Here is a 21,114-nt window from a genome sequence, read left to right on the forward strand (position 1 = left end):
TGTCAGAACTGAAACATATCAGTTGCTGTCAGTTACATATCAGTTGCTGTCAGTTATATATCAGTTGCTGTCAGTTATAACTAAAAGGACAACTGATGAGCGAGATAATGTCCATGTTTCCCTACGGCTCATATGGGTGATATTACAGTTTAAAAGTGTGCTGACCAGGAAGCTGTTATGAGCCAATAGCCATTTTCAAAATACAGGATGGAGAATTCCATTGAATCCATTGAAGAGACTGAGAATAAGACTACATGGGAGGTGAGTATGACGTGTGTATGTTTATTTTAACTTTTAATTTTTCAGGTTCGCTTAACAAAAAAAAATACTATGCATTTTAGGCCTACTTTGAATAATAAAAACGGGTTATTTAAAGAGAACCCGAGGTGTGTTTAAAGAATGTTATCTGCATACAGCGGCTGGATCTGCCTATACAGCCCAGCCTCTGTTGCTATCCCAAACCCCACTAAGGTCCCCCTGCACTCTGCAATCCCTCATAAATCACAGTCATGCTGTGAGGCTGTGTTTACATCTGTAGTGTCAGTCTCAGCTGCTCCCCCGCCTCCTGCATTGCTCCGGTCCCTGCCCCCCCTCCCTTCCCTCCAATCAGCAGAGAGGGAAGGGATGCAGGCGGGGACTGGAGTTCTGCAGGAGGCGGGGATAGCAGCAGACTGACACTATAGAGAAAAACACAGCCAGCTCTGACAAGCTGTTTGTCAGCAGCGTGGCTGTGATTTATGAGGGATTGCAGAGTGCAGGGGGACCTTAGGGGGGTTTGGGATAGCAACAGAGGCTGGGCTGTATAGGCAGATCCAGCCTCTGTATGCAGATAACATTCTTTAAACCCACCTCAGGTTCTCTTTAATGACTATGTAGTATTTACTAGATCCCTAAAATGTAAAGAAATGATTTACAACATCCTAGTAAAACAGACTATATTGCGCGCTGCACTTAAAAAGTGATCAATTGCTTGTTAAAAATAAAGCTTGATCATTCTTCATAAAAATGTACAATAGGCGCAGACAGGTAACACGCTATGATGCGCAGACAGGGCTGCGGTTTTGGCACAGAGGGTCCGTGTCTCCTACAAATATCACCGCACTCAGTACATACAGAGAGTAGGGGGGAAAGAGGAAAAAAAAAAGGATTCCTAGCCTCCGGATCGATAGATGTTTTCCACGCTGTGCATCTCCATATCGGCAGGGCCTGCCCCATATTTACAGGCAGTTTTCTGAAGTGGTTAGTGGAGGTCAGAGGTGCTGATAAAAAGCCTGGTTAAGTGCTGACTGCCACGCATATCCGCCAACCAAGCTTCAATGGAAACCTACCCCCTGGCTTGGTTTGCCCTTGCCACGGCAGACGGGAAAGAGTGCTCCGTCTAACCCCGGCCGTTACCCTCTAAGCTTTTAGAGACGCTCGCTGCACAGACAGCTGTCTGCTGGCAGGAGGGAGCTCTGTAATAATGAAATCTGTAGGTCTGCAGAGGATGATAAAAAGGGATTTATCTTTAAAGGGCAGGTATAATGTTTTTAATTAAAGTGGATCTTAACTTAGAACTTCCTCTCTGCTCTAAAATTTACGCAACAGCATAATAACAATTAGAGAAAAACATTTCTTTGTTACAGCCGATACAAATCCTGCAGTGTGCCTACCTCATGCTTTCATAAAAGCAGACATATTGTTAACATCCTGTGTTAAATTCCTGAGCCTAGACAGCTGAAGAGATCAAATTACAACTTGTGATTAGACACAGATAAGGGGGGGGGGGGGGGGGGGGGGTTAGACAGGCTAAACTCTCTAAATACATACGGGGTGCATTTCTCTGTTTTCCTTATGTCCTGTATAAGCATCCATGTTAAAGAAGCACCATAGTGACATATAGCAGAAAGCAGTAAATTAGTTAGGATGCCAATTTTTACTGTAATGTACCTAGTTTCAACATCAGAAACATATACAGCTCTATCTATATATTGGTATGTAGTCCCTTCCCTCCCACTGATGTTTAGCCTAGGCAGTTTAGCTATGCGGAATTCTCTTCCCAGAGCATTCTGGTAGACCATTATTTTCACTGGCTTCGGATTTCTCAGAAACAAACATTCAACAGAGCTGCACCTAACAGGAGTAAAGATGTCTCCACCTGTGAGAAATTTCAGAATGTAAACACTGACTAAATCATTTAAGAATGAATATTGAAGAAAAAGAAGAAGCTATTTTAATGATGCTGAATGATGTTTCTTTGCCTCCCAAATCCCCCGGGGACCGCTTCCTGTTAGAGGCAGAGCTTTCCGCTTTAGGTCTGCCTCTGCTGTGTCAATCGGCGCTAATCGCCGCCTCTCCCCGCCCCTCTCAGTCTTCCTTCATAGAGAGGGGCGGGGAGGAGGCGGAGATCTGTGCGCAGATTGACGCGCCTGAGGCAGAGCTGTGGCTGAAAGCTCTGCCTCTCCCGGGCAGCAAAATCCATGCCCAAGAAAGTCGTGGATTTCTGCCCCGAGGATTTGAGGGAAAAGAAGCATCATTCAGCCGTGGGATAGCAGCGTTCCAGCTAGCGCCATACTACTCTTTAGGAATTGCAAGTAAAAATAGATATTTTTTAAGGCTTCAGAGTCTCTTTAAGGACCAGAGACTGCTGGCACCGTAAAATGCCGCTTCCTGACGAATCACCGCACATACCCGCTACTCTCGCCAGTCACAACGCTGCCCCATCGCCGCAGGCTCCTCTTTCTGCCGTCTCTATGACGCAGAGTACTGACAGCCAGTCAGGAGCCGCTTTCAGAGCTGACGTCTTATAGACCGCAGAGCAAGCGAATTGCGGCGGGTTCAGAGTGGTGAGATAGCCGGAAACGCGTTGTTCAGCAGCACCGTCGTTTAGCGGCAGCACCACCTGCTGGACACCGATTCAAACTGCGTCAGTCCGGAACCAGTACATTTTCTTACTTGACCAGTGCTGAAAGAGATATTAGCATGCTGATATAGTGTATTATGACCAGTGGGGGATGCAGCTTTTCCTGATGCTCCTACCTTTGATTGAAAGGTAGCGGGAGTTTTTGCCTTCTGGGACAGACACAGAGCAAAGCAATTGGATGCTTATTGCCTTGTAGCCTAAAGATGGCCATATATTAGAAGATTATGGGCAGATTCGACCAAGAGACAAATTTATCTCTAATCGAATCTGATTAGAGATACATTTGTCTCTTGTCGAATCTGCCCATACACTACAGGCCGATTCCCGTCTGATTTCAGCATAAAATCATCAGGGAATCGGCTGAGTCTGCCGCGTCCACCCGGCCGCTGTCCCCAAAATGTATAAATGTATGTAGCATGCATGCATTTATACATTACCTGTCCTGTAGCAGCTTCCGCATGGTGTCCGCCCATCTCGCCGGGTAACAGCCGCATACACGCTAGTGGCGCATAGCATCTGACGTCAGACATAGCGCCGCCGTCGTGTATGCGGAACCCGGCGAGATGGACGGAAACCGCGTGGAGGCTGACACCGGACATGTAATATGTTGGCGCTTTATAAATACAATAAATAATAATAATGTATAAATGCACACACACTACATACATTTATACATTGCGGCGGTGGTTTCGTCGTCTCGTCGCTCGTTCACAAATCGGCCGCTGTACCGCTGCACACCCGACCAACCAACTTCGGCCCGACATCTTCCAGCATGTGTGATCGACCGTGCGGCCAATTTCTGTCCCGAAATTGGTCGCTTTGTCGGTCGGGCATGCACTTGGCAGCACCAATTTTCATCCAATTCGATTATAATAATCGAATTGGATGGTCGATTGGTTGGTTGGTCAGCTAATGTATGGCCACCTTAAGCGGCTGAGAACGACACCTTTGCTCCTCAGTCTGTGCGGGTGGCCGGACTGTCTATTTGCCATCTACATAAGAGCTTATCTCTATATGTACACATTTTCACCAATGAAGTTTGTAATCTCTTGGGACACGCCCAGAGCCGGGACAAGGTCCTCCAGCACCCAAGGCTGAGACACCAAAGTGCGCCCCTCCATCCCTCCCACCCAGCTGTCACACACTGATTGCTATTAGACTAAGAGGCGCCACAGGGCCCACAACCTCCCCAACACCTTAATATCTAGTTATCTGGCTTGCAGTCACTGCCATGTATGCCCTTTTCTTATTTCTTTCTGCTTCAAACACAATTAGGAATGACAGCTGAATGAATTCTGCGCCCCATCTTACACTGCGCCCTGAGGCTGGAGCCTCTCTAGCCTATGCCTCGTCCCGGCCCTGGACACGCCTCCACTTATAGATCTCATGATCTTGTGGTTTTTGGACAGAACAAAGCGAGCCCGGAGACAGCCTGTTGTGTTTCACCTACACCAGTGCTTTATTTGTGCTGCACAGGCTATTTACTTACTTTATTTGAAAAAAACAAAAAAAAACAATAAGCAGGAACCTTGCCACTAGATGGGCAACTAACAGACATATATAGGTAGATAAATAGTTATTCTACTTACATAATATATGTGTTGTAATGTCCACGTTTTGATTTCAGTGAATTGTAAATAGCATATAAAGAGAAAACTATCCCAGGCATTTTCCATCTTCACTGCCTCTGACTGAAGCCAATCCTGATGAAATAGCTTTCCTTACTCTTTTTTTTTCCTCCTGGTAACTGCACTGTCATGTCTAGCTTGCTTTGTAAACACACGTAAGCACAGCATAGAACATATTTCAGCAGCTTCTACAGAGGGGTGAGGTGTATTTCCCTTCTAAACCTCAGCCTGTCACACTGAACTGCTCTCAGCCAATTACCAAGGAACAGGAAAGTGGGAGGGGAGATAACAAGCTTCCCTCTCCTCAGTTATGTACCAGAATAGAGCCTGGCTGACTGAGATAAGATTCATTACAGCAGAAACATTTATGATTATATTGGAATGCTTGCAATGCAGACTGCATGTGGACTACATAATAAACACAGAGCAGTGGGTAAATGGAATTTGATTTTGTGGCTGACAATCCTGCTTTAATGTGAGAATCCTCTCTACTGGAAGCAAATTAACGGTCCCAAATAAAAAAAACAAAACAAAACATAAAACTCCAGCAAGTCTGCTCACAATACAAAACTCAAGGATCTTGTCAGTCCAGCGCAGCACTTGGGTTCCCAGAGAGCGACAGCTTTGGGCTATTTAGCCTTTTCCTCTCACCTGAACACCCCTCTCAGGGAAAACACCAAATTCTGGAGTGCAGCACAGAGGTGAGACATATGCAGCATAAATAACACTGACATTCTCTGTCTGCACATTTGCAAACATGCATGAAACTGCTTGAAACAAAGCATAAGCAGAAACCTTACCACTAGATGGGCAACTACCTGCAACTTTAAAGCGGAATATAACTCTGCATTTCAACTTTGCTCTAAAACATTATTTACAGCATATTATATGCAACCAGCATTTTTTTTTTTTACTAGACCAGCATTGGAAGGGTTATACACAGAGCTTTAAAGTTCCATGGAGAGAACTGCTCCCCACCAAAGTTTAGATAGATACAATTAAGTAAACAAAATGTAACAAGTGAGGAATGTTACACACTCTTTGGCTGTCCTCCAACTCCTGCACAGTCAGAGAGAGCGAGTCACATTCCACAGTTGTTACATTTTGTTTTGCTTAAATGTATCTATCTAAACTTCGGCTGGGAGCAGTTCTCTCCAGGAACTTTAAAGCCCTGTGTAACCCTTCCAATGTTGGTCTAGTAAAAAAAAAAAAATGCTGGTTGCATATAATATGCTGTAAATAATGTTTTAGAGCAAAGTTGAAATGCAGGGTTATATTCTGCTTTAATCTGAGAATCCTCTCTACATGAAGCAAATCTACTGTTTGTCCCAAACACTTCTCTAAGGGAAAACACCAAATTCTGGAGTGCAGCACAGAGGTGAAAAATCGGAGACATAAATAGTATAAATACCACTGACATTCTCGGTCTGCATCCCGTATATATAATATATATCCCGTACATCTGCAATATCCATACATTTGCAAACACGCATGAAACAGTTGAAGCCCCTTTGTTGGGAAATTCCTAGTCATCAAGGTAACAGGGCTTTATTCTGGCATTTGACACATTCTCTGATCCTCAGAATATCCTGTATTATCTGTATAAGGGAGAGATGCGAGCGTTCTGTTGATGCGAGCGTTCTGTATCGCCTCTATAGGTCTTATTGTGACATCCCGCGTCGCAGCCCACTATAGCGCCTTTCAACAATGCTTATTCCGCCTGTTTTCCCGAGTCTTGTCCATTTTGAAGCATTAGAGCAGTTTCTCGGGAATAGTGCGCGTCTTTATGCGATTGTCTACCGGCGGCTTTTATGTGAGATCTTTCATTTGTGACTTGTATAGAGTGTGCTGACGGCTGCAGGATTCTTTGTCATGTGCAGATAGTTCCTCGCACACCGGCAATCTGGCCAGGCAGACAAGAAAACATCTGCTGGTGGCTCTGGCAGGGGTGACTGGCTGCTCCACTCCTCACTGATCAGCAGACAATATAACAGGAGGGGGAAAAGCCTGCAAATGAGTTTAATGGCTGTATTGTGAACCTGCGGAACATGTGCTGCTGCTGCTGCGTGGTTTACAGCTCAGTGCGGAGGAAGACGAGGGTAAAATGTGGTCCCTTCAGGCTCTGAGTGTTCTAGATCTCTGCTCAGACTCACAAGTGAAGGACAAAGGAGGACCAGTGATTGCAAGGGTGTAACTAGAAGTCATAGGGTCCCCCCATAGCTAAATTTTAGTTGCCCCCCCCCCCCCCCCAATATTAAAAAAAAATATAAGGCACCTTTTCGACTCCAGCACACTAGTTTTAGGCAGCCCAAGGTGCCTCCCAGATTTAGACAGCCCCCCCCCCCCCCCCTAGTACTGGTAGTCAGAGGTACCCCAAGTATTAGGTAGAACCCCAGTATCACTAGCCAGAAGTGCTTCCCACTAAAGGTAGCCAGAGGTACACCCAGTATTATGTAGCCCCCCTCTAGTATTGGAAGTCAGAGGAGTATCAAGCAATAGATAGCCCCCCAGTATAGGTAGCCAGAGGAGCCACAGTATGGGAAGTCAGAGGAGACTCCAGCAATAGATAGCCCCCGGTATAGGTAGCCAGAGAGGCCACAGTATGGGAAGTCAGAGGAGCCTCCAGCAATAGGTAGCCCCCAGTATAGGTAGCCAGAAGGGTCACAGTATTAGGTAGCCCCCCAGTATGGGAAGTTAGAGGAGCCACCAGCAATAGATCCCCCAGTATAGGTAGCCAGAAGGGTCACAGTATTAGGTAGCCTCCAGTATGGGAAGTCAGAGGAGCCTCCAGCAATAGATCTCCCAGTATAGGTAGCCAGAAGGGTCACAGTATTAGGTAGCCCCCCAGTATGGGAAGTCAGAGGAGCCTCCAGCAATAGATCCCCCAGTATAGGTAGCCAGAGGGGTCACAGTATTAGGTAGCCCCCCAGTACAGGAAGTCAGAGGAGCCTCCAGCAATAGGTAGCCGCCAGTATAGGTAGCCAGAGGGGTCACAGTATTAGGTAGCCCCCCAGTATGGGAAGTCAGAGGAGCCTCCAGCAATAGGTAGCCCCCCAGTATAGGTAGCCAGAGGGGCCACAGTATTAGGTAGCCCCCCCCCAGTATGGGAACTCAGAGGGGCTTCCAGTACTAGTTCTGCTACTGTTTGCATTACTCTGCACGTCAGGGGGCCCACTGAGGACCCCATTTTCACTGCCGGCCACTGCCTTTGGGCCTCCTTTGGCTACGGGCCCCATAGCAGCCGCTATGGCTGCTATGGTGATCCCTACGCCACTGAGTTTTGCAAATAATGTGAAATTGGATTATGGATAAAACTGTAAAGGTGGCCATAGATCAGTCAATGTGCCACCAGATTGACCATTAGATAGACCCCTCCCTGATTGGATCTGATCAGAGAGGGATCAATTACCTGCCCATACACTACAGACAGATTTCCAATAGACGTCAGCATGAAATCTATTGGAAATCATACTGCTGCCTCCCCTAAAATGTCCCCACCCCACTGAGATGGATTAAGGTATAACAGGGCCCTAGGCAAGGTAGAAGATTTGGCGCTCCCTTGTGGTCCTTTTGGTAAGCTGACGTGGAGAGAGGTCAGAGAAGGTGGCAGGCAGTCCCCTTGACACCTACTTGGCCCCAAGCACCTGCCTTGGTTTCCAGGTGGGTGATCCTGCTCTGCGTCCCCGTTCACCCCAATGTGCAAGCTGAACTGTCATATGCAGCCATGAATTCTGACCTCCTACGGCACATAAGTCAAACGCCGGCCTGTGGGCCAAATCTGGCCATCAGGGCCATTAATTTTGGCCCTCAAGTAGTTTCCCCACTTTGCCTTATGTTTGGCCTACTTTAGACCACCCGGGAAGCTATATTGGAGGTGAAGCCCTAGAACTCCTGGGGGAGGAAGGGGGAAAGCGCTAAACACCAGGGAACTGTATAAGGGAGGGAGAGGGCCCACCTGGGAACTTAATTAGGGAGGAAGGTGGTCAGTAGACATTGAGGTTGGCCGGCGACTTGGTTGAAGCGTACAGTTTCGGCCCACTTTGTATTTAGAGTTTGACATCACTGGCCTACAGTGTCCAGCATCACCAAGAGCGCCTGCAACAGGTGACACTGGAGCAAGTAGTACTAGCAGCTATTTCTGGAACCCAAATTTGTGGCACAGATGCGGTGATAACATTTTAGATGCACTCTTTTTAAACCAGGGAGGAGTGCCACATATCATAGGTAGTTTAATGCTGGTAAAGACACACAGAGTGTGTGTGTGTGTGTGTGTGTGTGTGTGTGTGTGTGTGTGTGTGTGTGTGTGTGTGTGTGTTCATAAGTATATCACAGTTGATCAATACCCAGCTTTAGTATTGTGTGTTTTGCGTAAATACACCAATATTTTAAAGATCACCTGGAAAGAAAAAATCTCCCCTAGGTGGTACTCACCTCTGGATCCTAAAGAGGCATCCCCCTTATTCTTGGTCCTGTGCTGGGACTCCCAAAGTGCGGCATCGGTACGCATGAGTGCTAGCTCCGTCCTGCTCGGGCTCCTGAGTAAATAGCCGAAAACCGATCGAGTCGTGCTAATGCGCAGTGGCGCAGACCCGGTAAAGCACAGTTTTTTCTGAAAGCGAAGCTGGATGGAGCTACTGAGCCCGCTGGAACTCACCCCCTTGAGGTGAGTTTTTGTGTTACAGGTACACTTTAAATTGTGATCTCCATAAGTAAAAAGAAAAAAAAAAAAACTTTGGAAAACCTCTTCAGATGCTGAGTGATAAAAACGCAGTATATTTACAATCTCAGCACGCTCATCACGTTAGAATGCAGCCAGCACATTATCTGATGACAGCTGAACATAGTGCATATTTTGCAAAGTATTTTAATTTCATATCCTGCACCACATGACCCGGCCTCTGATCCTACACAAGAGGGAAGCTCGCGCAGTTCACTTTCTTCATTAAAATATTGATCCTCAGAGCATTAGACATAATATTAGGAAACTTGCTAACTGACTCCAGTGCCAATAGCGCCAGGGAGCGGAGGAGAGGGCTTTCCACACGTTTACCGTTGGGGAGGAATGTGCATCATAAACGTATGAAAAAGAGACGGTTTCCAGCATAATGAAATAAAGGAGAAAAAAACGTGTAAAGTAGCTTTAAAATTTACAGAGCCACACCAACCCCACATGCAGACAGCCTGTTTCGGACTTTTGATCCTCCTCAGTGCATGGCAGGGATTGATATGGCTTATGGGATAGGGCTAAAACAAATCCTGCAATAAATCTGCAGTGTGTCTACCTCTTGCTTTCATGGAAGCAGACATAGGGTTAACATCCTGTGTTTACAAATTAGCTGCTCTGCTAAGGCAGCAAGCTGACACAGCTGAGAGATCAAATTACACTTGTGATTAGGCACAGAAAAGGGGGAATTAAACAAGCTAAACTCTCTAAATACACACCGGGTGCATTTCTCCGTTTTCCTTCTGTCCTGTGCAAGAGTTCAGGTTCCCTTTAAAGTGTATCTGAAGGGAAAACAGTGGACCACATGATTTTCCACCGATCCAGCTCTGGGACCCCTGGACCTCTCCGACAAGGAACTGGAGACCCCCTGGAACTGCTGATTGAGCTCAGCTAATTCCAGGGGGCATGAGCCACTCCACGCTACTGTGCGTCTTGTGCCTGAACAGTGCGGCCATACTCGTTCACGGACGGGAGCGCGCCCGAAGACTTCCAGAGGTTCCCACCATTGGATCAGTGGTCTCAAGGAAGATATGAGCAAAGGACAAAAGGACAAAAACATTCTATAAAATCTGGAGGAAATGTGTAACTGTCCAACTCACAGAGATAGAAAGAACAGCTTTAATGGGAAACTTTACGTTTACCAAATGGTATTTAACAGAACAACTACATGGCACGCTGGGGCCATTAGAAGTGTCATAACTCATCATACACAATCTTCTGAACTTTATTGATCACCCAGGATGTTAAAGGGTGGAACAAGCAGGGACAAGGGGAGGGGATGAGGGTATAGGGGCGGGCAAGGCCGGATTTAAGGCAAGGCCACGGCCTAGGGCACCACAGGAGCAAGGGCACCAAAGCAGCAGGCTAAACTGGTGCAAGCTTGCAAATGCTGCAATGCAGGGAGATCAGGTGACTGCCTGACTGCGGTACTCTGCTGCTAGCCGCCTGTGCAGCAGCCACCTTGCTCTCTGTGCACACTTGCATTGTGGCCGGGGGCTATGGACTTGGGCAGCATTGGAGATGAAAAGGAAGACGAAGCTTCTGCACTGGAGACAAGCACAGAAATGAGTGACACTGATGGCTGCTGCGATGTGAAGGCGAGCTGGCTACCTATACTGAAAGGGGGTTTGGGAAAAGGAGGGATTAAGGGAGTCATCTGGCTACCTATACTGGAGGGAAGGGGGGAGGGGTCATCTCGGTACCTATACTGAAGGGGGTGGCTGGTGACAGTGGCCTTGGGCGGTAAAGTGTAAAAATCCGGCCTTGGGGAGGGGGGATGGTAGTTGGGGGTAGGGGTAGAAGTGTTGGGAAGAAAATAAAAATCTGAGACTCACAATACAAGTTATGAAAAGATGTCGGTTTCTCTGTGAAACTGATATTTTCTTTGTGAAAGTGATATGCAGATGCTTGGACTACGTTCCTTTTCTGTTAAATTGTGTAGCCTTGGAAACAAAAGGAGGACATGAGAAGCCTCAGGAGTATGTGACTTTTACTTCTTCAGAAACTCCCATCCTACGCCCAGCATGAAGAGATGCAGGGCCTGCCTGTTGGCTGCACACATAGTACCTCTGCCTAAACAGCTTAATTTGAATGAAAATCATTTGACTAGATTGATAAATCTCTAGATATAGGTATGTGGCACCTGTATACTACTAGTTTTGTTTCTGCTGAACTGACAATACCTGTCGACTGTGGGACTGATAGGCGGGGGCAGGCTTGTTCAAGGCATGGAGTCAAAGTGACCACTGCTCTGCTCCAGAGCATCCCAGGAGGAATGACGGGCCGCTACAACCAACAGGCAACGGACTACAATGCTGCAAGTGGAAAACCCAACCAGGTCATGACCCCTGGGGTTACTCCAATGGAGACAGGGAGGACAGCAGAGTCCACAACTGGGAAGACTAGTAGGCAGCTCAAAATCATAGAACAGGCAGAGGTCAAGGCTAGTGACAGTCAAGGCAAAATGGCTGTACAGGCTGAGGTCAGGGTAGGCAGCAGACAAGGTGAAGTCAATATTCAGGTCAAGGTCGGTAACAAGGGGAGTAGCGCAGGGAAAGTCAGGACAAGCCAGACAGTAATGGAAATCAAGCGATAATAACAGGGCATGAAGAAATACCAGGACAGGTCTGAGCTGTCAGCAGTTGCCATGGGGCAGAGAAGGTGGCTCTAGTGTAGTTTAGGGGACCCAGCAGGAAACCTCATAGAGAACAGTTCTCCAATCACAGCCCCTTATACAGCAGCAAGTGCTGTAATTGGTCAAATAGTGTGGGTGTAGTTTATTACAGCCTATCTAAAACCTAGCAGTATGAGGGGGTGCTGTTCACCCAATCACGTTAGCGGAATTTCCCTATGAGGTTTCCTGCTGGGCCCCCTAAACTAGACTAGTGCCGAGAAGGCTTAAACAGGTATACTTACATAAGTGACTACAGAGGTGAACTGGCACCACTTACTCTGCCCGTACAGTAGGTTACGCATTTCAGCATAACCGGAAATGTGTGGGTGTACACAGGAAGTGTAACCGGAAGGGGGCGCATGTGTCCAAGGTGGCCACAGGTATTGTAACAGCTGGAAGTGTATCAACTATGACTAAAGGCTTATTGTGAGCCTGATATGCGTCAGTTGATCCTGTGGTTGTATTTGTCCTTCCTTGTGGAATTTACAAGTAAAGAATACCGGCTGTTATCTACCTCACTGTAGTCTACGGATCCATGGTGTTGTTCTAGCTGGCTTGGCTGACCAGACCCTGCACCAGTGGGTATGTGCCTGTGGGCGTTTAAAGCGTTGGGACTTCCCCTCTTTGCAACAGCTGGAAGTGCCTGCTACCACTTTCATGGAACTTTTGGGCACAACGGTGGCGTAGTGCAGTGTTCCCCAACCCTGTCCTCAAGAGCCACCAACAATGCATGTTTTGTGGAAATCCACAGCGGTAGTTAATTACCTCTGCTGAGACACTAATTACCTCACCTGTGCATGTTTGTGGTTTCCTGCAAAACATGTACTGTTGGTGGGCCTTGAGGACAGGGTTGGGGAACTCTGGCGAAGTGGATAGCACACTCGCCTTGCAGCGCTGGGCTCCTGGTTCAAATCACAGCCAGAGCACTATCTGCAAAGAGTTTGTATGTTCACCACGTGTCTGTGTGGGTTTCCTCTGGGCACTCTGGTTTCCTTCCAGAACATACAGATAACTTAATTGGCTTCCGCCTAAATTGGCCATAGACTACAATACATACAATGCAAGATACATACAGTACATAGAAATAGGACTATGGTAGGGATTCGTGACAAGACTATATACTTTGTACAGTGCTGCAGAAGATGTTGGCGATATATATAAATAATTATTTTTCAACAAACATAATAAACATACATAATTTTGCACTCCACTGAATATGGCTGCATCCGTTCACGGTGTGCGAGTGAGCTCATTGTCAATAAAGCTAAGCAGGATGACGGCAGCGGGTTACGGAATGTAGCCGTTGTGAGAACTGCTACATTCTCATTCCGCCATAGCTCTTGATGAAATATCTGATTGCCTTTGCAGGCCTCCTGAAGCAATCGTTAGCACTTACCTGGCACTTTCCTGTCCGGATGTCATAGAGCGCCACCGAGCCGTGACGTCCACCCACGGCTACTCTGTGGCTGCGTTCGCAGTAGCTGACCATGTAGAACCTGGAGGGACACAGAGGAGCTGTGATGAGTTACAAGCCTCGGCCCAGGAAGTCCAGAAACAACGCTAAAACACACTACACAATTACTTTCCTTTACTGTAGCGGAACCTTCATTCCCAAACAACATTCAGGTCTCATCCCTGTAATAAAACACTAAGGGCTTGATTCACAAAGCAGTGCTAACTGTTAGCACGCCTGTGAAAACCCCCTTAGCACGTCTAAACCAGCTTTCCGCGCGCAAAACTTTATGCGCGCACTGCACAGAGCACTCCGTGCGAAGTGCCCTTTAACCACCCTGGCGCTCAGTTTCCCCAGGATTTCCGTGCAAAAAGTGTTTCAATTAATTTCCAATAATTTGCAACCATTTTTTTTTGCAACCAATTTTTTTTTAATATTAAATTTAATACAGATTATTGTATTGAATTCAATTTAAAAAAAAAAGTGTTTTCTGCAAGATGTTGATGACGCTGTGTGACCCTGGTGTCATCAACGCCGATCAACGGGGGACATGTGATCGCTGAGGAAGAAGCAAAATCCGCCAAGGGACATGGAAGAAGACACTGGGGAAGCTATCAGAGGTACGCGACGAGGGATCAGCATGCCAATGGTGAGTATAAGACCCAGATGTATAGGTAGAAGATGCGCAGCCAGGTATAGTTAGCCAGATGTGCAGCCAGGTATAGTTAGCCAAGTATAGTTAGCCAGGTATATAGTGAGCCAGGTGTTTAGCCAGGTATATAGCGAGCCAGATGTTTAGCCAGGTATATAGCGAGCCAGATGTTTAGCCAGGTATATAGTGAGCCAGATGTTTAGCCAGGTATATAGCGAGCCAGATGTTTAGCCAGGTATATAGCGAGCCAGATGTTTAGCCAGGTATATAGTGAGCCAGATGTTTAGCCAGGTATATAGTGAGCCAGGTGTTTAGCCAGATTTATAGGTAGCCAGATGTCCCCCTCCCGATCCTCCCCCCCCCCAGAACGCTGTGGGTAGCGATCTGTGCTACCCACAGCGTGCAGAACAAGCATCCAGCCACCCTAGGGAATCCCTGGGCAGCCAGCGGGGCAGAGAATGTGCGGGGGATCCCCCTTGTATGTGGAGGCTGTGCTGGCGGGGGGATCCCTCTTCTATTGTGGCTTTTGCGGGCGGGGGATCCCCCTCTGTGCGGGTGAGGGGATCCCCCTTCTATTGTGGCTATTGCGGGCGGCCTATCCCCCTCCCTCCCGATGTCCCCCCTCCCCCTCTCTAAGCCCATTGAGTAAATAGATTTACTCACCGAGGGCTTTCTCCAGCGACGGCAGCAGCACTTCCTCCTCCATCTCCGAAGTCCCGGTCTCTGCACAGTTACATTACGAGGCTTGGTGACGTCACTTCAGGTGCACTTTCACTGAAGGTAAAGTGCACCTGAAGTGAAAATAAACTTATGAGATAATGAATTGTCTGTGTAGTATGGATGATAAAAAAACATTAATAATATAGAAGAGTCTCAATCTTATTTTCAGTTTTATTGCTTAATTTTTAAGACTACATCAGGCTGTCAAAGCTGCAGTTTAGAATCCACACTTGTCTTGAGGCCTCTTGCAGACTGGCATTGTTAACACACATTGTGTTACTCTTTCTTAATTAAGTTAATGTGGTACGATATGGCAGAAGGATCCAATCTGATGCAAAGTCTGTAGCTTGTTACCACTGGACATATACGGCAATACAAAAGCGCCAGAAGTAATTCAAGTCAATGGTGATGCAGGTTCCTTAAAGAGACTCTGTAACAATATATTCAGCCTTATTTCTTCTATCCTATAAGTTCCTATACATGTTCTAATGTGGTCTGGATTACTGCAGCCTTTTCTAGTTGCACTGTCTCTGTAATATATATTTTCTTTGTCCAGCTTTGTCATCCCAGAGAGGAATGCACTGCCTCTGCTGTGATAGGGACAAGTTATGCACGTCCCCTCCACGCCCCCCTCTGCTCTCCTGTGTGCTGTGTGTATGAGTCACAGGCAAGGTCTCTGCTCACAGCCAGCATGTCTGAGGCTCATGGAGCTGTGACCTTGTGAACAGCTGTGAGTGCAGAAAGATCAGTTCAAAGCCCAGACAAGCAGCTAAGACAACACTGGGAGTGACATTCCAGCAGTCAAGTCAGGCTTGAGAGGAGCCACTGCAAACAGGCACCTGCTCTGATGATGTATTTCCTGTTTGGCAGCCATCTTCATTGTTTACAAAAACAATGAATAAAACAGTGATTTTATCACCAAGAAAGCAGCGGGGAGTGGTGAAAATGTCACAGAGGGGGCTAGGAGAAGACAACAAACAGGCTGGTACGTTTATTTATGTAGGATTTGCACAGTACAGATTCTCTTTAAAAAATATGAGCAGCAGTGGTGCGCATACACCAATTTACTTATGATGTCCATTCTCTCTGCAAGCTATGAACACACCTATTGCAGTCGAAAGATCCAGCTGTTATCTGCTGGCTGCACTCCCAGCTGTGGACAAGTGCATCTAAACTGAGTATGCACAAGTAAGGTCTGCGCATGCCTAGCAGAAAGAAGCAACTCATGCACAGCTTTTTTTCCTCCCCTGCACAAGCGCTTCATTCTACTGAGCATGTGCAGACCTTACTTGCCCGTTCCTAGTGTGAAAGTGCACATGCACTGCTTGCGGCCAGAAGAAACCTTTTCAACTAACCCTCAACTTATACAGTCACAGAGGGACCCTGCACTGGAATTTTGGGCTGTTTGAGTATCTAGGAAACCTCAGGACCACCCGAAGCATCCCACGACTGAGCTGGATATTTAAACATTTGGGGGCTTCAGGTGTACTCTAAGGGCCTATTACCACTACACGCAGATTGGATGCAGAATATATGCAGAAAAACTGACTCCAATGAATGCCTATGGGAAAATCGCGTCTAGTGGAAACAGGCCCATAGGCATTTATTGGAGTCAGTTTTTCTGCATCCAATCTGCGTGTAGTGGAAACAGGCCCTAAGTTAGAAGAGTGGCTTTAGAGGATCCCGGCAACAATTTCAGAACTCTCACTCCAGAGAAATACTGCGCCAGCAACATGTGACTCGCGCCTGCGCAGTAGAGTGACCAGGCTCTGCTTTTTCTGCTACAGCCCATCGGAAAGCCCCTACTGGAGCCTGCCCTGGAGCCTGCACTGGTGGCATTTCGGGGCTGCCAGCGCTGGATCCCGGAGGTCGAAGAGGACTGGGAAAGCCTGATTAGGATCCAGACGCTTCCCTGCCCAAAATAAGAATCCCCCAGGTGTTTTTCTCGTTACAGATTCTCTTTAAACTGGGTTGTAACATAAAAAAAAAAAATACCAAAAAATAGTGCCCCAAAAATATGTAACCCCTGCTATGCTTTTTGTTTTTTTTATAAAAATCGTTTCTTCTGTTTATTTTTTTTTCTTTTTACCTGGCATGGGTGCCTTTAGCTGCATTAACAAGCTTATTTCAGAATGAAAATAAGAGAAAGCTTTGTATTTCTGATAAGACAAGGATACTATTGACCAGAAGGCAATTGAAACCCCCTCTCCCCCCCCCCCCCTTGAAGAGTTTACACTGTGATGTTAGCCTGGTGTCTAGGTGATGTTTGCTTTGGGAGGGACAGAAAGCTGTAGCAGGAAGGAGGGAAAATTGACACTCAGCTGGGTAGAAGAAAAAAAAAAGTGATGTCACTTTTGGCATCACAGAGAAACAGTAAAGAAGGAAACCAGCAGAAATAGTATTTTCATGTTCCTCCTAAATCAGAGAGTGTACACTAAACACAACAGGATAGGGGAGTTAAATAAATACATAAGTTTTGTACAGCAGGAGACATTGGCAGCGCTTCCAGAGGCTGCACCCGAATTGACTACCTGCAATAGATGTGCAGATGTGCAATAGATGTGCAGGGTCATAAAATGGCTAGCTGCATCCATGTGCTTCAATGTGCATTCAAATTATAGATTAGGACTAGCACATGATTTGCACCTGATTTGCATTCAAGGCATGTATTTTAGCCCCTGTGGGGCTCTGCATGCCTCTGTTGGTCTACAATTCAGTTGCAGGTCTACGAGCGCTGTCAATTGTTGATGTCTGTTTGATAGAAATGTGTATACCATTTTATGACTAGCAGCACTAGGAAAAAAACGTGTTTTTATCGTTAGACTAGCGGTAAGTCTTCCCCGAGAGGACCCGTCATCGCTGTGGGGAAGTCTAGTAGGGAATAATTTCTGCACATATTATTTATACTGAAGCCAACGTCCTCCTTTGCTGCACCTGTTTTGAATGCATGTTGTGTATTTTAGTCCACAATTGTGGAGCTCTGCACATCTATTGCAGGTAGTCAATTTGGGTGCAGCCTCTGTTTGGAAGCGCTGCCAATGACTCCTGCTGTACAAAACTCATGTAAGTATTAGCTGCATCCATGTGCTTCAATTTGCATTCAAATTATAGATTAGGACTAGTACATGATTTGCATCTGATTTGCATTCAAGGCATGTACTGTATTTAGCCCTGTGGGGCTCTGCATGCCTTTGTTGGTCTACAATTCAGTTGCTGCCTATGAGCGCTGTCATTTGTTTGATGTGTGTTAAAGGGGAACTGAAGAGAGAGGTATATGGAGGCTGTCATGTTTATTTCCTTTTAGACAATACCAGTTGCCTGGCAGCCCTGCTGATCCTCTGCCTCTATTACTATTAGCCATAGCCCCTGAACAAGCATGCAGCAGATCAGGTGTTTCAGTGGTTCAGACTTATAAGTCTGATCTGACAAGACTAGCTGCATGCTTGTTTCTGGTTTTAATCAGATACTACTGCAGAGAAATAGACCAGCGGGGCTGCCAGGCAACTGGTATTGATTAAAAGGAAATAAACATGCCAGCCTCCATATACCTCTCTCTTCAGTTCCCCTTTAAACAAATACATTCTTATTAGATTTTTTTCCCATTTAATAAACAGCGGTTCCCAGAAATGTAACAGATGACCCATTATGGTGCCGGGTTAGCTGGGATGCCCACCTTCAAGCCGTAACTCCTTCTGAATGGTTCACCTGGAAAATGTATGCGGATCAGGAGTGTAGTCATGGATACGATACATAGACTTACTCCAGGAGCACAATTTAAAGAGAAACTCTGACCAAGTATTGAACTTTATCCCATTCAGTAGCTGATACCCCCTTTTACATGAGAAATCTATTCCTTTTCCCAAACAGACCATCAGGGGGCGCTGTATGGCTAATATTGTGGTGAAACCCCTCCGACAAGAAACTGAGTACCGTGGTACTCCTGCAGTTTCCAGTCTGTAAACCTTGCTGCATTGTGGGAAATAGCTGTTTTCAGCTGTTTCCAACCTCCAAAAAAGCAAGCAGCAGCTACATCACCTGCCAGCAGTAACAATGTCACCATGTAATAAATGTCAGAATGTAAATCAGGGATTTAAAAGCTTTTACAATGGGCAAAAACTGACTAAATCATTTATACATAATTATTGTAAAAATGAAGCACTTTTGTTCATTACATTATTTTCACTGGAGTTCCTCTTTAAATAACAGCAGACAGACAGAAGATCAGTGTGGCAAGCAGGAAACTAGAATATTCCAGGTGATCAGCTTTGCCGGCTTCCATGTTTTGCTCTTGACAAGATTCCTTCAGAGCTCTGTGTGTCAGTGAAAGCCTCGCCCGCGATATCTATCCTTACATCAGCGTCAGGACTCGGATTCTCCATCAGGCCGGGACAGTGACAGGATATTAAATTATATTTAACAGGTTGAGAGCAGGAGGCGGCGAGGTGAACACGGCCATCCTTCTTGCTGGAACTGGCGGGACGCGTGATCGGTATCTGGAGCCGGCGGAGTAAGGATGGCCCGAGGCGCGGAACGGGAGGGAAACCTCATTTCTCCAGGAATAAAACTCACCCAGCATATAATAGACCTCATTCTTCACAGGCTGCGCCAACCAGGAGAAACATCCGGCTAATCGTCTTCACTGCTTTTATTCAAAGGCCAACTCCAGCCAAAAAAGTAAGCAGCTAAAATCTGACAGCACTGACAGGTTTTGGACTAGTCCATATCCTCATAGGGGAATCTTGGTTTTCAAAGGCATTTGCTGAATGGAAGTTGTTAAGTCTAACTGCCAATACAGTGAGTAGGGAGGCTGGATCTTCTCATACTATTTTGGCAGTTAGACTTAGCAACTGCAGTTCAAGAAATGCATTTGAAAACAAAGAAAACCCGGACAATCCCCCATGAGGAGATGGACTAGTCCAAAACGTGTTTGTTCTGTCAGATTTTAACTGCTTACTTTTTTCTTTGTAGTGGCCCTTTAAAACCAAACTCCAGCTAATTTCTCTCTTGCTTTGGATAGAGGTAGGGTAGAAGAGGGTAATTTCACCATCACGATAAGGGCCACTTTTTGGGACAACACCTGTAGGTTGGGGTGTGACAGCAGAGCAGGATCATCCACAAGGCAAACTAGGCAGGTGTCTGGGACCTAGTGAGTGTCCATAGGCCCAGCTGCCATCTTCTCTGACACCTCTCCACCTCCGATTATCTATCAGGGGAGCCAAAGCTGCTACCTTGACTAGCACTGATGATTGGGGCTTTCTATAGGCCTGCATCCAACCTGTCTGTCATCTGCAACCTTTATTTTTTTGGGCCTAATTTACATGTGGAGTTTGGGGCCACAACTGCTGTTATTTGACAAAGGCGCTCGTCTGTTACAGGTGTTTCTGAGATTGTGACGATAATACATTACCCGAGTGATGATTATTATCTCACGTGAAGCCATGTGACCCCTACCCAGATACAATAAACTGAATGATCGCAGTCATGTCACTGAGGTTTCAGTAACCATAACTGTCACAGAAGGCTGAGTGACCACAGAAATGTCACAGGAGGCTGAGTGACCACAGAAATGTCACAGGAGGCTGAGTGACCACAGAAATGTCACAGGAGGCTGAGTGACCACAGAAATGTCACAGGAGGCTGAGTGACCACAGAAATGTCACAGGAGGCTGAATGACCACAGAAATGTCACAGGAGGCTGAATGACCACAGAAATGTCACAGGAGGCTGAGTGACCACAGATATGTCACAGGAGGCTGAGTGACCACCGATATGTCACAGGAGGATGAGTGACCACAGATATGTCACTGGAGGTTGAGTGACCACAGATATGTCACAGGAGGCCGAGTGACCACAGAAATGTCACAGGAGGCTGAGTGACCACAGATATGTCACAGGAGGCTGAGTGACCACAGATATGTCACAGGAGGCTGAGTGACCACAGAAATGTCACAGGAGGCTAAGTGACCACAGATGTGTCACAGGAGGCTAAGTGACCACAGAAATGTCACAGGAGGCTAAGTGACCACAGAAATGTCACAGGAGGCTGAGTGACCACAGAAATGTCACAGGCGGCTGAGTGACCACAGAAATGTCACAGGCGGCTGAGTGACCCCCGATATGTCACAGGAGGCTGAGTGACCACAGAAATGTCACAGGAGGCTGAGTGACCACAGATATGTCACAGGAGGCTGAGTGACCACAGATATGTCACAGGAGGCTGAGTGACCACAGATATGTCACAGGAGGCTGAGTGACCACTGATATGTCACAGGAGGCTGAGTGACCACTGATATGTCACAGGAGGCTGAGTGACCCCTGATATGTCACAGGAGGCTGAGTGACCACCGATATGTCACAGGAGG

The 21,114-nt window shown here is 46.6% G+C and overlaps 1 protein-coding gene across 4 annotated transcripts in view; it reads right to left on the reverse strand.

The window, feature by feature from the left end:
• WDR7 (WD repeat domain 7) overlaps positions 1 to 21,114 on the reverse strand; it is a 516,060-nt gene that overhangs the window by 76,934 nt on the left and 418,012 nt on the right. For all 4 annotated transcript variants that reach the window (XM_068251301.1, XM_068251300.1, XM_068251299.1 and 1 more), the window contains one exon: positions 13,324 to 13,423. In XM_068251301.1, coding sequence (XP_068107402.1) covers positions 13,324 to 13,423 — 100 coding nt within the window. The remainder of the gene's footprint in view (positions 1 to 13,323; positions 13,424 to 21,114) is intronic.

This window comes from Hyperolius riggenbachi, chromosome 1 (genome assembly GCF_040937935.1).
Source record: "Hyperolius riggenbachi isolate aHypRig1 chromosome 1, aHypRig1.pri, whole genome shotgun sequence".
In the NCBI taxonomy this organism is placed as follows: Eukaryota; Metazoa; Chordata; class Amphibia; order Anura; family Hyperoliidae; genus Hyperolius; species Hyperolius riggenbachi.